General features: G+C 38.0%; 1 protein-coding gene across 1 annotated transcript in view; it reads left to right on the top strand.

Moving 5' to 3' along the window:
* Window positions 1-223: 223 nt before the first annotated feature.
* LOC104166495 (DENN domain-containing protein 1B-like) overlaps window positions 224-16206 on the top strand; it is a gene marked incomplete at its 5' end in the record, with an annotated part of 126425 nt that continues 110442 nt past the window's right edge. Inside the window, 1 exon segment of the mRNA XM_009706439.1 lies at window positions 224-288. Coding sequence (XP_009704741.1) covers window positions 224-288 — 65 coding nt within the window.

Raw genomic sequence — 16206 nt, 5'->3', positions numbered from 1 at the left:
ACAGTTTAGCTTGGTTATCTTCCTCATTCTTTTTTTTATGGGTGTACAGGGAAATGCCACTTTTTGGTTCTTCCTTAGAACTAATCTGATTTCTAGTTTATTTTAATGACATCTTAATTTATTTTAATTTTATTCTGTACAAATAGAATGGAAAAGATATAACACAGTAGAAGCACTATCTGAAACGTATATACGATTAATCAGTTGTGTTTGCTTCTTCTAGGGAAAATCCGGAACGTACCTTTGATTTGGTACTGAAAGTAAAATGCCATGCATCTGAAAACGAAGGTAATATACTGTGCCTGTTGATATTTATTTGTAGAAATGAGAGGTGGAAAAAAATTGTTTTCATCCTGATCTAGTGTCATCTTATGTTTTGAATTGTTGTTGGATTGGGATTGTATTAGAAGGTGACTGTGGTTCTTTTATTGCCTTTTAAGATCTGTTAATCTTAATGTGTTAATTCATAGTTGTTGTGGGTTTTAATTATTGTATTTTCATTTTAGCGATTGTAAGAATATTTTTGTTCTGAGAAATACTTGCAAAGCTTGGACTTGAAATGCATCTTCTGCAGTTCTTAAAATGTTGATTTTGTATAAGATTTGATTTTAGCAGAACAATTGACTTCTGTCTATCAGTGGAATGTTAATTTTGATCAGTGTGATAGGGAGAAAGTAAGTTCTTTTATCAACAACAGAAAGAGACTTTCTTTCTAGCTCATGTTGGCAGCTGCTTTGGTTTGATACATGATACAAAGAGCAATGAGTGCTGACTTGAACTCATGTTAGCCATCAGTTTCACGTCTCTATAAACACATGGTAAAAGAGATGTAGTACTGCAAGAGTTATCGGAGAGAGGCTTTTTTCCTCTTGGGTAAAAAGAAGATGGGATTTCCAGTGCTGAAATTAAAGTGACCTCGAGAGAGTCCATTGGGGGAACTCGGTTCGTGTTCTCATCCGAGGTTATTGGCCTTATAAAAACACAGGGAGAGAAGAAGTCTTGTTCGGGTTGTGTTGTAGTCGTGCTAGTCTGCAACAGCTGTGTCTTAATCACAATTGTAAAAACAATAAACTACATCTTAAAATTGAATATGTTTTTTATCCTACTGTGCTAATGGGTGCTGTTTCCAATTTACTGCTCTAACAAGTTAGAAACGTGTAGAAGTTTATAGCCCCAAGCTATTCCTTTTTAAAATTTCAGCCAACATTTCTGTTAATGGTGTCATGGGTACGTGCCTAATATGTTTACAAAAAACATTTTTGTTGAATCTAAACAACTGTAGTTCTTTAGGTCTTCTCCTGACCATCCCAATAGGGTCTTCTGTACCTGTTGTATTATATATTATCCATTATTGATCTGTTGAGTTCCTCTTGCCTTTTTTTTTTTTTTTGCTTCCTTTCTTTTTTTTTTTCCCTCTTCATAAGATTGTTCATTTAGCTGTGGAATGACATTTTGGTCCTGGTGCAGTCCTTGGGTATTTTCACTTTTTTTGTGACCAGCCAGCATCCTTCAGTTTATTGCCTGCTTTTTTTGATTTGCTGTCAGTACCATCATGGTTTGGGGAATCAGATGGGCTTTCCTAACTCTCTCATCATTGTTGTGGTTTGTATTGTGGCACATTTTACCTTCTGTTCTCTTCCTTTTGCAGTTTTTGCCTTAGTAATTTCATAGATGATGTCTGTGAACCCTGCTTAGCTACTTGACTTCTGATCTTTTCCTCCTTGCATTGTGGATTTAGTCTCCATCCCCACCTGGCATCCCTTCCTGGGGGCCTGTTCACATCTCAGTTTAGGCCTGGTTTCAACCTGCAGATTTTATTCTCTTTCTTCCTTTCCCTGCTGAGAGCTAGACTGTTGATAATCCTTTCAAGTCTTCATCTTGAAATCTTGAAAAATGTGGGTTTTTTTTCTTCTGTGATCAGAACATGGATCTATGTCCTTTTAATTCCTCTTATCTCCCTTTTGACTTCTGATTTTTGTTTTGCATCTTTCTGCCTCTGCTGCCATAAGAAACCACTTCTCATTCCCTGCAGCTCTGTGAATGATCGTCTCTGCCTGAGTTCTGGTTGTAGTCACTTCCCCTGCCTCCCTCCATGGGCGTTTTGTGCGGTCCATCGATTGTCCTCTGTGGAGAGTAGTGTGTTTAAGAAATCTCTGTATCTCCTTGAACTGTGACCTGAGTTAATGTGGACACTGTACTTGTGACTGTATTATGGGTGCACCTTCTTCTATTCCACTTTCTGCTATCATCCCTTCTACCCTGCGTGGGCTCAGTTGCTGTTCATCCATGGGGTGGCCAAGGGCAGAAACGATGTCTGATACCGGTAGCGTTGGAGGCTGCGGCGTGTGACTGGTGAGGGGTGTAGGGGTGTTTCGACTGGCCTGGAGGTTGTATTGATTGTTGCATGAGTCTGCAGATCAGCACAAAAGTACAGTCCCCTTTTACCACTGAAATTTGCTGGCTGAATATTCCAGTCACCATCCTGCTGTACTTGGTGACCCATCTGGGATTAATTTTAATTTCTTTCATATTATATATAATTCAGATAACAAACTCACTCTGGTGAGGGCTTGACATTGGATTTACATATGGTATTATGAGCACAGTGATGTATCAAATTAATATATCTGAATGTTAAAGTTATTTAAAGGAAATTCACAAGGGACAAAAGTGTATTGTCTTCACCGCCACTTTAGAAAGAAGCACAAGGCTTGTCATGCTAAACAGGGAGCTTTCAAGGTTGGTTTATTATAAGGCCTAACAAATTTGACAGTTACCCTGTATTGTAGGTCTTGCCTTTAAATAGATTTTCATGCTAGGATAATCTTTTGAATATATCATACTTGAAAACGTGATCCATTCACCTGTTTCTTTGCTCATGCCTCTTTCTTTCTTATGAAAGAGATTTGTGTTTAAATAGGGGCTTTCTCCCTCGCATCCCATCTGCTCCTTGTACTTGATCCTGAAGCTATGTCAGGGCTGAATTTGTGACATCACTGTCACCAGTGTTGCCGTGGAAATATCACAGCCACAAAATTATGATCTCCCTGCATGACTGAGCAGCAGCAGAAGCCGACTTAAGAGAGAGGAAGACCTTAATGTGACCCATGTATCTTTAAGCTTTTTCTTTTCAAGCTTTGCTGTAGTCTGCTTTCTCCTGCATTTTAATTTCCCTGTGCCAGCATGTAACTGTTCTAACAAATAAAAATTGAGGTAGTCCTGCTGCATGTGTAGCTGTTAATAAGATGATGTTTTTATGAGGATGCTATATGCCTGCAACAGTGTGACATGATGAAAAATTTTGCTGTTAAAGTTGTTAATGCTTTTGGATAAGTATTTTTAGATAACTTCTCAAGTACAGCATAGCTCTCAAGGAATTTAATTTTTCGGATCTGACAGTGTTCTAGGGCTCTTCCAGCTATGAAGGATCATACATACATAAAATGCAGCAAGGTTTATATGTATTATGAAATTTGTTCTTAAATAGTTCTACTAATTATTTCCAACATTGTTTTCTACTGAGTATACGCATCTAAGAGGTTTCATGTAGGTTAATATAAATTTATCATTTCATGTATGGTGGGTAGCTCCTGAATTCGTTACAGGCTCAATTGTGCTAGCATGTCTTTAGTCATAGCTGGATCAAAATTTTCTTTTCCCATTGGATACCTGTTGTTTTGTAATTTAAGAGTAGCTTGCATACTTGAGTATTTATTTCTTAATACTGTGTTCTTGACTGAGTAGATCATCCTTTTGGGCTGCTCTCTCTCTTTCTCTGTTGTAAACCACAGGAGTGCACAATAGCGTTGCTAGAATGGTGATCTAACCCTTTTCTCATTTTGGGGGCAGGAAAGAAAAAAGGGTACTCTTTACGTAAGTATTCTTATAATTGAGCACTCCATTGAACTAATGCCCTTAATTGTAACTTCTTTGCTGTTGCTGACAAGCATTATTTGTCCTTCGCTCAGGTTATGTTAAAAAAAAATCTTCAGTTTATTAGAGGGGCTTAATGTGTACTCTTAGCACAAACCAGGATATGGTTCACTCAACAATTTAGAATCTATTTTCAGAGTAAATGATCCTTTCGATATTATATGACATCTAAGACTTTATCGTGAAAGTAGCTTTTTCAGCTGTGTTTAATGAGACAGTTGAGGCACATATTCCAAAGAGGAGATAAAAACCTTTAGGACCGAAATGAGATTGTAGCCCGTGTCGTAACTGCCAGTCCTTTGCAGCATGGTTGAGATGGTAAGCATCAATTCACATGATATGTTGAAACATGGTAATTAGTTAGCATGACAACTTTTTCTTGGGAAAATTCATAACCCGATTCTTGCAAAACTTTGAGATAAAGTAATTTCTGTTCAGCAGATTTTGCTAAGCAACTGGCAGAAGAGTGCTAAGCTATTCTAACAGCCCAATATTTGTTAATTGTGAATTTGGCTTGCAGTGTCGGTAGCACCTTATAGCAAAAGGTTTTACATTGCCTCCGAGGCAGTTGCAGATTTTCATAATTCTTTCTTGTGTCACTCCTTAATGAATAAGTAAACGGAAGAAATAGTAAAGGTGTGTGCCCATTTTAACATCATCAGCTGGCCTTCTGTATTAAATTTTTACTTACAGACCCAGAGGACAACTTGATAACGGATATTTTTGAAACTTTGTGTCATTTTAAGTACAAGCATTGCTTTCTAGCTTCAGGGTAAAAAGATGCAAGTTTTTTTGTGCTTCAGGCTGAATCACCCTTTCTAGGTGTCAGGAGTAGTGCAGTGTTACAGTTGTCCGGAGTGCATAATCTTACATGAGGCTGTTGGTTCAAGATTGTACCACAGCTGCACCTACAGAAACTTTACTCTTCTCCTGGCACCCACTTGTCTTGTGAAAATTATAGTGCACCTGGCACTTTAAGACATGCTTGAACCTAGAGATTGGCTAACCAAAGCAGTCTGCAGCTTTTTTTTTTTTGCTTTTTTTTTCTGTCCAAGTCCTTCCATCATGAAAAGTAAACTGAATTTCTGTAAAGTTGATGTTTCTGAACTCTTCCACAGGACATGTCCAAAATAATAGTGCCAGTGTAATCTTTGTGAAGAGTGTATATTTATCTATGTATCTGTGCATACACAAACATATACAGTGTGTGCATAGACAGGTATATGTCTGAACTTTAGACTTTGGTTAAATGTGCAAAGATAAAGTTGGTAATTTAACTCATTCTATAAACTGTACGTCCTATATTGATTTTATTAAAACAGGATTGCAGAGGCCAGACACAAAAGGCAATGCAAATACAGCAGCTAGCAGTAGAAAGGCGACGTGCAACAACTTCTGTGAACATAAGGTCTTCAGCATTTCTGTCCAGTTTCCCAAGAAGAAGATGAGTCAGATTGGTTTCAGTTTGTGTGGTTAAGAGAATGCTGTTTGCTACACCTTCGTTTTCTTTGGTTATAGCACATATGAAAAGCAACAAAAATGCTCCACGGAATATGCAGGTAGATGCAGGAAATTCAACCACTGAATGTGATGGTTTGAGACTGCTTTAGTCCTGACCGTTCAAGTTTTACATGAAAACCCCTTTGAAATAGTTAATTTTCTGTTCAAGCAAAGAGTAATTGTTTGAACAAGGCTTGAAATTTGATTGCTCTGTCTCTATTTCCTTTTTAAATGCTAGGAAGCCTTTATAGCTCTAGGGCCAGATACATGATTTTCAGAGAACGTGTTTAATAAGTTGTGTTGAGTTGCATGAATAACTCCTGTAGTTTATCTTGCCTGTGCCAGAATGATAATAAATCTTAGTGATGCATGATCTCTGAATTGTTTTTCTTTAAAGGGTCTTCTTTTCATTAAATTTTCAAGGAAAAGCCATGAAAACCGGTCTAATTGCGTATTGGTGGTGTTAAGATCTATAGGAATTAAACCCAGGAATTAGGTCAGAAATGCAAAATTCTTTGTATAAGATTTGATTGTAGTCTGTAAGGTACTATCCAGGAAGGTGCTAATTCTGAAAAAAGTTGGTAGTTCTATCCATGGGTAACCTCTCTAGCTTTGGTAGGGTTGATTAAGAGTCTTCCAAAGCTGCCTTCAGGATTGTGGTCAGAGCAAGCACTATTATTTTTTCTTTCTTTTTTTTTCCTCTTCACTGTAGAGAGCTGTTTATTAACCACAGACTCTGAGCCTGTGGGTGTAATGTACTGATCAGATAACTCTTTTCCTCTGCTGTAGTTTTTTTGCAGAACATCACTTGAACCTGATTAAAAAGATACTTCTATCAGTGTAATACATGAAGTCTGCAGGATTTTTTTTTAAGAGCAGTTAAAAATCTTGATATAATCTTCTTATAGTGCCAACCTTTTTCACTGTTGGTTTTAACTGGGAGGATACTAAATAAGTACTGGCCTACAGAGGGTTAGGTTTCTCTAACTTTTTAAAGCACACTGTATTCTTCGGGTGACTATGAAAAGCAGCTATATATTGCTCTGAACTAGATAAGCTTTCTTACAAGTCTCATATTTATTAGTAGATTTTTAGTCTCAAATACTGTGTTACCATATCAGAATTTATTTTACACCAATAAAAAGTTAAAGATGCTTTTTCAGTTTGTACAATGCTATTTCAGAACATGGGCTATCTAATTGTAGACTTAGATGCAGTTTTTGTATATGAAAATAAAGCTTGCTTTCTGTAGTACTCTGAAATTTCATTAAACTTAACAGCCCTCTGCCCCAACTCATTAACTCATATGTTGTTATTTAGGTTAGTGCTACTTGCCTGTAACTTCCCCGTTTTTCCTGCTGGTTTCTCTACAGGATTATTAACTGATTAGGAGCAGAGTATTTCACAGTCCTTTGAGGAGGATTATGTAAATATTTTGAGGGCAAAAGCAGGTAGTGCCAGAGATTGTGCATCAGTCTCATCCTTTTTGAGAAAACCAAGGAGTATAAGCCAGAGTTTGGCTGCAACTCTCTTGTGTACGAGCACCAAGCGTACCTGCAAGTCCTTCATAAATTAAAATCTTTTGCATAACTTCAAATCCTCCAGTTGTGTCTAAATGTTTTCTTTATATTGAAATTTCTTTCATTTAATTGGAAAGCTCCTCAGGGTATGAACAATGTCTTCTGTGTGTTTGGACTGACGCTAGCAAAGAGGGGGTGTTGGAGAATTATGGCAACAAAAACAATTAAGGCAACTATGATTTTGCATCTAAGATAAAGATTGGCATTTTGGTGCTTTTTACCTTCTCCTTTCATTCTCCAGAGACTGAGAAATGGAAGTAGTTACTCCAGCTTTCAGCTTCTCTTCATAGATGAAAAAATGTGAAGGAAACTGTTGCTGCTTTTCAGTGCCTCATTTCCTACAGATTTTTTTTTTTTTCCCGACCAACCTACAGAGATTCTTGGATGTATGTGTAATTTGGAGGTGGGTGCAGATATGTGTGTGTAGGAGGGAGAAGGATGAGAGCTGCTGGAGAGATAGGTCAAGGAAACCCTTTCTCCTATCTCCCCTGCATTCTTCACTGGGGAGAAGAGACCTTGGTGGGGAGGGACGACCCTACTCCCCAGCAGCCAGCGGACAGTCCTGGGAGGAGCAGCAGGCTCGGCTCTGCTCTACTCCAGAGATTCCAGCTGTAGTAATGTGGGGGCAGGCGCTCTGGTATCAATGCTGGTAGAGATGAATTATTCCCCTGCAGGCATTTGCCTGACTGTGTCATTTCTTCATGTAGTGCCATATGCCACTTTCAGCAGCGTGATTGGGTTTTGGGCAGTGAAATTAAAAGGGAAAGACTTGAGTTAAGTAATACAAATATTAACTTGTTATAAGAGAATTTTGTATAGAATTCAGTAGAATGAACATGCTAGTATTAATGTAACTAAATATAAGCTGAAAACAGCAACCTGTATCATGTAATGTAGCCAATTAGTATGAAAGTTGATGTTTCTGTGCTTTTTTTCAAATTTAATTTTAGTTTTGTTTTAGTACTTAACTATTTGAGATGGCTGCCTGGGGGATAGTTTGCGGGCTTTTAAATTGCTTGCATTCAGATGTGTTAAGAGTTTGCATATTTTTCTAAGCTAATGTCAGCATGCTTCTGCCCTCCCACGCACTGAACGGTCCATCTTACACAGAGGTTTATCGTTCTTCAAGGAAATATGTTATGCTGCTCTACATGCTTCATATATAGTTTAATGGCTGGTCTTTCATGTACGGAGGATTTAAAATCTGTTTAAAAAGCTTTGAAAACTGGTAAAACTTTCAAGGTTTCAAATGCTTGTTGCAAAGTTGTAAGATGCTTCTCTCTCTAGCACTGAGTTGAAGAGGCTGAAGTGTAGGGTTTCCTGTCTAGTTCAGAGAAGTAGTCTTTTTGATTCTTCTTCCTTTGCCACTGGTGATGTTATCTGGGGATGCAGATGCGTGTAGATGCATGTGCTCATCATGTAACCGTTGGGATAGATACTTCCTGTTTGTAAATAAAATAAAACATGATCAGGGCTACAAAGGGAAGGGTTATGTAGCTGTTCATGAAGGGCTTAAAAACCCAGGAAGCCAAAATAAATTTTCCCAGTAAAGTGCTACTGTTATTCCTTAAAATATTTTTGTGTAGTAAGAGCAATTTGAGCATAGCACCGCTTTGCAACTAATGTGTTAAGAATCTGTATTTTTCTTGGTAGGCTGATGTGTGATAATGCCAAGATCCAGGTAAAAACATAATATTTACAGGCTCGTACTTAGGATGGAAGGTTCTATGTGACTGACGGATAAAGTACTAAAAACCTGAAAACATGAACTTCTTACGTTTGCCTTCGACATTTTTCCATGTGTCTTGGAACTGTAGCTCTACGTTTAGAACAGAATTATTTGGGTGGACAAAGACTTCTTGTCTTCTTGTATTTTGTGATTCTGGTTTAGGAGAAAAGATTAAAACTTAGTAGTGAACTTTATTTGGAAAGAGAAGAGAAAAAGCAGAAGTGGTGCGAGAGAGAAAAAAGGCCTGAATAAGATTTTGGGTGTGGTATCTGCACTTCCTGAGCTGGGAAAGCCAAGGCAGCAGTTTACAGTCATACTGTCTTCCTTTGCAAAATTCTTAATCCTCGTTTGGAAGGTACTGTCCAAATATTAAATCCTTAATTAGAAATAAGGCTTGAACAACGCCCTTAGATTATGTTACCTAGAGTTTGAATCTGGATCTGGTTTCTTTATGCATTTGAGTGGGTATTCAGATGTAGATTAAAACCTAGCTAAAATTACAAACGTGTGTCTGAAAATAGCATATTAGTTAGGGTTTCTGTGTTTACTTTAGGACACACTTTACAAACTTTCTTAGTTAATGACAAGTTTTAATTGTCATAGAGGCATAATCATCGTAACCAAGATATCTTGCCATAGCTGGTTTACCGTTGCAATTTTCCTTAAACTCAGAATTAAAGAGTGACATAAAGAATGATTAATACCTCTGCTTACCTTCTAACAGAGAACAAGAAATTCCGATTCATCTGACTTTAGATACTGTTCACATCAAGGGTTTTATTTGTTGTACCAGTTGAACCTGATTTGGAACACATCTAAATATTGTAAATTTGTGGGGTCATGGTGTAGATGGAGTCAAATGTTTGCTTTTGGGAGGAGGCAGTGCTTTTGCTGTGTTACAGGATGAGCTAAATGCAAAAATCTGCTGTCTTTGTATTTAAATACCAGATGCTGAATGCTGAATTTAACTTAACTGTCTTGTAAGAGTTGCACTTGACACAGAGAAGCTATGCTGATAATGCTTATAAGGCACAGCATCATTTCCCTCAAAAGTTGCAAAGGAAAGCTTAAGATTTTAAGGCAGCTGTTTCCAGGAATGGAGTTGCATTATTGAAGAATAATGATAATTTTTATATCCGTGGTTAAGATGCAATATAAAAATGCAATGTAAAAGAGTGATTTGTGTTCCAATTAATGTGTTTATGTTCTGTTTAAATGCAGAGTAAGAAACAGTAGCAGCATAGAGGTAACAGACAAGGATTGTGTGACAGTTGTAAACTTACCTGGAGGTCTGTAATGAGTTTGAAAGAATGAAGTGAAACCACTGTGCCTTTAGAGTGACAAGAAGGAAACCATTATTGTAACTTAGTCTTGCTAACAAGAGTGGGTCATTCATGCGTCCTCTTCCTATCCTTTGGAGGTCATTTGGCTCCTAAACTGTGTGTGTTTGCTCTTTGTGTTTTACTTTGAATAGCTAGCACGGTTATAAGCAGCACGTGGGGTAAGCATCCTTCCTGCTTCTTGGCGGCACCTGGCAGGCTTGCTCTGCGGGTACACTCGCCCTTCGGCTGGTGAGGCTGCTTCTGGAGCTGACAGGAAATGTTTCTCACGCAGGTCAGATACGGAGGAACTGGTGGGACTTTCATGCCATGCAGTGTAGTGTAGGCCATTGTTTCATCTCTGAGCATTAATTTAAAGTTTTTGGGTTTGTTAAAATAAATGTATTGCTGGTTCAGGAAACTGAAAAAAAAACTAGGGATGCCCTTATTCTCTCCTGCCATCTTCCTGATGGCTTTTGGGCTTCTAGGGTACTCTGAGTGGTGGAATTGTGTCAGGGTTATGTTAAACTCTTGTCCTTTTTTTGAGGAAATTGGTTCAACAACTTTGCTGGTGCCTTCCAGTTTTCTGTTCATATAGTAAAACTTAGCTCTTAACGAAAAAAATAAATACTCAAACTTAGATCCCTGTCACTCATGGTCACTTTAAGACATTGCATATTTGGAGGTAGATTACATTTACATTGTGTGTGAACAAAGTTCTTTCTAAAGAGCACGATTCTGCTAGATGGGTATCATGCAGTAATTCATAGAACTGAAAATAGGTAAAGGTATCATGACACAACATGGGAAATTCTGAAAAACTTGGTGTCCAGGAAAGAGTTTTGCTGGTATTCATATTCTAAGTATCTTCTCCCTGCGAAGAATATTGCCAGATAAAAAGAACTGTAGTTCCCTAGCAGCAGATGAATCGCTTACTTCTTCAGCTGAAACTAATGAGCTGCTTTTTTTTTCCTGTCCTGTCACAGGTAGCTGTGATGACAGTGGTTGTGTGATGACAGTGGTTGTGTGATGACAGTGGTTGTGTGATGACAGTGGTTGTGTGATGACAGTGGTTGTGTGCCAGGGCAGGTAAAGCTTTCTGACACTGGAAACTGAGTTAGGTGAGGTTCTGAGCATTCAGAAGCAGTTTCGATCAGGGATTTTAAGAGGTGCATCTGAGTAAACCCATTTTAGTTTCTGGGAATGGGCATGTCCCATGCAATGTAGGTACATGTTCACATCTGCTCGTACTTGGGGTCAGAGCCCTGTAGCATCTTGCAAGGTCTAGTCTAAAAATGCATATACAAGTGTCAGCCAGGGGGAAAAAAGTCAGATCAAACTAGTATGTGTAATTAATAAGTAAGCAATTTAAAAAGAGAATTCTCTTTCTCAGTCTTGATATAGTATGTTGTATTTTACAAAGAATAATTTGAAATGTATTCTTTTGCATTCTGGTTATGATGTTAGAAATCAATGCTATAGAACTGTGTGACAAAAAAAAAAAATGCTTGAGTTAACCACATCTGAAATGCCTGGTTGAAAACATTGTTCATTGGCAATAAAAAACATAATAAATTGAAGCTTGCCTTAAATTCTCTGGCAACTAGTTATGGTCACTGTCTTCTTTTTAAGTAAACAGTTTTGTGTGGCATTACTGGACGCTAACAGATCTAGCAAACTACTTTGTCGTTGAGAATACTTGTCAGGCCTCATAATCCTTGGAGGCAGTTTGCATTGTGTTTTCAGCAGTGAACAAAACAGAAATCCTTTCAGCTTCTACTATTGGGGAAAATGATGAAGAATGATCAAACAATAGTAAAAATAAATTAAAGTACCAGAACTTTCAGTGGAATTGAAATAGGATGAAGGTTGGAAATAGAAGGGTAGGTGAATTGGTGTTGCCTGTGGACAGCAGAGCTCTTGAAGCCAAGAAATCCATGAGGACAGGCAAAGCCTGCACACTTTCTTTGTAAGTGGCTGGGGAACATGGGCTTGGTCTGCTTTGTGCGTTTTAAATAGTTGAGAAAGATCTGAAACTGGAGCGTGCTTTGAAGCTCTAGAAAAAGTACTTTGCTCCCAGCCCTAAATTCAATTTGTAGGCTTGCCTGACTCTCCTAAATGGGACTGAAGGTGTCTCAGCTCTGAAACACTGCTTTTCTCTGCATTTCCCAGAAAACATCTTGGTAACAGCATTTGCTCTCACAGAATCCATCTGTGTGACTTCTCGTAGCTGGGTGTTTTGGTCGGTGGTGGTTTCTATGATAGCTTGACCCTCGTAAACTGAAAAATACTCTGTGTGGTAATCTGTGTGAAAACAAAGATACCTTGTTACAAGACATACTCTGCAAAAGGAGTACCCAGTAGAAATTTGGGCTTTCTGGTGAACAGTGACTGTACTTCATACGCTGTCCAAGTTTTAAAATGCTCAATAGCCGATCTAAAGGGAGACAGAAGTATTCAGGGTAAAAATTTGGCTGTGAATGCAGTCACTTCAGTAAATTGTGGCCTGGGATTGCAGAATGACCTGTACACTCACCAATTAACATCACCATTAATGAGTTCAGTAAAAGAGAGTCTGAAATGAATTCGGCTTAGGGCAGTTGCAGAGGCACTCATTACGATTGTATTGTAAATTACAATTGTATTGTGACATGGATTTAGAGTCAATCTGTGCAAAGTAAATATATACCCTTAGTATATGCAGTTCTTCTGGATTCCTGCTGGGAACATAACTGGGCTGTGTGTGGAGCCAAATCAGAATTGCTTACGTTGTGTCTTAAAAACGTAATAGGATTTTATAATCTGGTAAAAGTGCATTGTTTGCTTTGTGTCTTGTCGTGTACACTCCTTATATCTTAATGTAACAGGCGCACTTGATGTTGCTGTATGTTACTGGGGTACTTCTGCTACTGGAGCTCTGCTCCTGTGTATTTTAACACTAGAAATTACTCTTCTAAGCTTGACCAGTTATGTTTTGATTGTCAGCACATCTTGAAATACTCATCTTCCAGTGAGCAAGACAAAAAGTCTTGCCAGGACAGAAGGTGCTAGAACAATATATTCAATTAATCTATTTCATGGGAATATTAAAAGTCATGTCCTGTATGTAAAACAAAAAGAAATGATAGTGCATGCTCTGTGTTATCTTAAATTAATATTCCTGCAACAGAGCAATACTGATCCATTACAAGAAAATAATACATCTTAGAAAACAAAGAAACCCATTTGAAATATAAGTCAATAGTTCTAAAGTTTAATTGCCCCATCATATTCATTGTTCGCCAACATTTCTGGAGGATTTTGTTTAACTCTGCAGTGTATCAGCTAGACATACTGGAATGATGTGAATATTGCAAATATGCAGGGTTAGGCAGAGAGACAGATTTTATTCTCAGATCTGCTTTGAACACCAATGGTTGAGAGAGATGAATTTGAAATCAATGTTTTCAACTCCATTAGATTCTTAAGATAATGTTTACTATAGAGCAGCGATGGAAAATGGTGGTTTGTTGAGGTATGCTAACTGACTCCTCCAATCTGAAATTCTCAGACATTATAATATATTTTTTAATTATTTTCAAATAAAATATGTAAGCAGTGAAACAAGATTGCTCTTTCATATGTAGCTGTGTTAGAAGTTATGGGCATTGATAGAATGCACAGGTGTTGGATAAAATCTGCTTTATGTTTGATGAACTGCATTCTTTCTCTCTAGAAATTCCTATGCCCAGAAAACTGATCATATATACCAAAGATATGGTGATACAAAACACAGTATTATACAGAGTACCAACCAAGTCTGGTTTTGAATGGTAGTAAGTCAACAAAGAAAAAGCATTTTATAAACAATGTATGATATATCTTCCTAACTTGTGGCTAGATGGCTCAGTAGTTATTAGTAGGCTACAAAGTTTTTCAATTCTGGAATAGTTTACAGAGCTAGCTCTAGATTTTTTTTTTTTGCTTTTTCTTTTGAGTGTCCTGTTATTGTCTATGCTTCCTCCTTTGCTTGTGTGAGGTTTATATTTTCATTTGACTTAGCAGCGCTACGGGAAAAGGATGAATAAAACACCACATTGTAAGGGCCAAACATAATCTTAGATCCCTGTTGGACTTTGCTGATGTTGAGCTTCAGCCAAACTGGGGAAAAAAAATGGTTCCACAAAGGTAAAACACATACTGTATGTTAGTAGGACGTGCAAGCACCAGTCACCCCTGAAGGGGAGTGAAGAAAGCCAGGATTGTGTCACTGAAAGCCCGGGTGATGCATTACTGTGTGCCACATCAATGAACTTTGCTGCTAATAAGCATCCATTAGGCGAGTTCTGCAAAAACAAGCCAAATTTTTGAATAGCATTTTCCAGGAAATAGACACTTCAGGTTTGAAATGAATGACTAATACTGAGCGTGGTGCATTTCTTGGTAGTGGTTTTCTGGTGCTAGTGATAAGCATTACTGTCTTCTGTTCTACAACCTATCTTTCCCCAGACAGCCAGGAGAAAGCAGAAGGTGTCTTAGTTGCTGTGTGGCTGCACAGGAATTGTGTTGGTGTAACTCAAGTACTAGTGAGGGGATAAGCACTCCTGAAACTGCCATGAAGAAAATGGCGTATATATGCTGGCTCTCATTGCTGGTAATCAAGATATAAGTGCATTATAGAGAAATTACATAGTTTTTCTAAGTGTTAGCTTTTCTTGTTCCTGAAGTAAATATTTTTTTGAAATACCATTTTTTAATATCAAAAAATGAGCTGAGTTTGTTTGGTTTTGTTCATTGGTGACTACACCTTAATTAGCAATGTATTTGGCTGTAGTTAAAGCACCTTTTATGAGCTCCCCTTCAAGCAGGAGCCAGTGAGGGTGAATGAAGTCTGTGGTTAAGCTACAGTTTCACCTCAAATAATCTGAGTTTGGTGGGTAAGACAGCAGAGAAAAACCACTGTGTAACCTTTTAAACATATTTAAGCAGTAGAAAACCTTTAAAAAAAGCGCCTCTTTGTAGGCTATTTTATCATGAAATAGGAGGGGACTGTGATTGAGACCTCCTTGAAGTGCTGTAACATCTACTATTGGAAGGATTAAACAGACTATGTATTATTACCTTTGCACCACAGCAGCACTTCAACTGCAAATCTATGTGAAAGTTAGAACTTCCTACTGACCTGTAACTTCAAAAAGAAAATTGTTCTTGGCTTTATTCAAGAAGGATATTTACCAAAAGCTTCATTAAAGCATTGTTAAAGTTGCCCAATGCATCAACATGTTTGCAAGATGTTGTTTCAAGATACTCTTAATCCAGGAAAATCAGTAAATTAGTAGTTTAAAAACTACATACCATTTTACCCATAGCTCATCAAACACATCTGTAGTTACTTAATACCTTGTCAGTCTTCAAGGAATAGCAGTTGTGAGACTGGTACCCACTCTGCTTTCTATTATTACCGTTGGGGGTTTGGGTGCCTTATGCCTTGCTAAGAGAGAGGTGTGATTTGGCACCTCTTTCTTTTGATCCCCTTTGTGGCAGGGAAAGCTGAAAGGGCTCCTGTCACCTCGTACTACAGTCCCAGTGTTGCTTTGCTTCTCTACATTTGTGCCGCGTAAGAAAACTGGCCCAGGAAAAGGAGTGGGTTTGTGTGACTGTTAATGGGTGAATGGCTCCCTGTGGCATATGGAGAGCAGCTAGGAAACATGGAAAGAAAATCCAACGAGCAACGACTGATTTCAGAGAGGGGGCAGGTTAGGATTGCGCTGGTGTGTAGCTCTTCGTGTCTTTGTTTTTAGAGGGGAGAATATTGCTGAACTCGGTTCTCAGGGTTCAAGGTACCACACAGATGTGTTACATTTAAGATAACAGAGTTTATTTGATTTCTTTCTTTTTATTCAATAAAAGCTAGGTTAAAGTGCAGAGAGTAGTGAAGTAAACTGAGGTGTTGATAGTTCAGGCTGAAACTTTTGCCATGTTCGTAATGTGTTTTTAGCATTTCAGAGCATCTGATAATTGCTTCTGTCAATACTAGATCGGTATTGCTTTCTACATAAAACACAGGATTTAAAAATAGATCAATATTTTAAAGAACTATAAAAATGGATGAATCTGCTGTGCTTGCTTCTTGTTATCAAAACCTTCCTGTATGTTTAGCAAAGAA

This window comes from Cariama cristata, unplaced genomic scaffold (assembly GCF_000690535.1).
Source record: "Cariama cristata isolate BGI_N322 unplaced genomic scaffold, ASM69053v1 scaffold3258, whole genome shotgun sequence".
Classification (NCBI taxonomy): Eukaryota; Metazoa; Chordata; class Aves; order Cariamiformes; family Cariamidae; genus Cariama; species Cariama cristata.
This window is presented reverse-complemented; position numbering and strand designations above follow the sequence as displayed.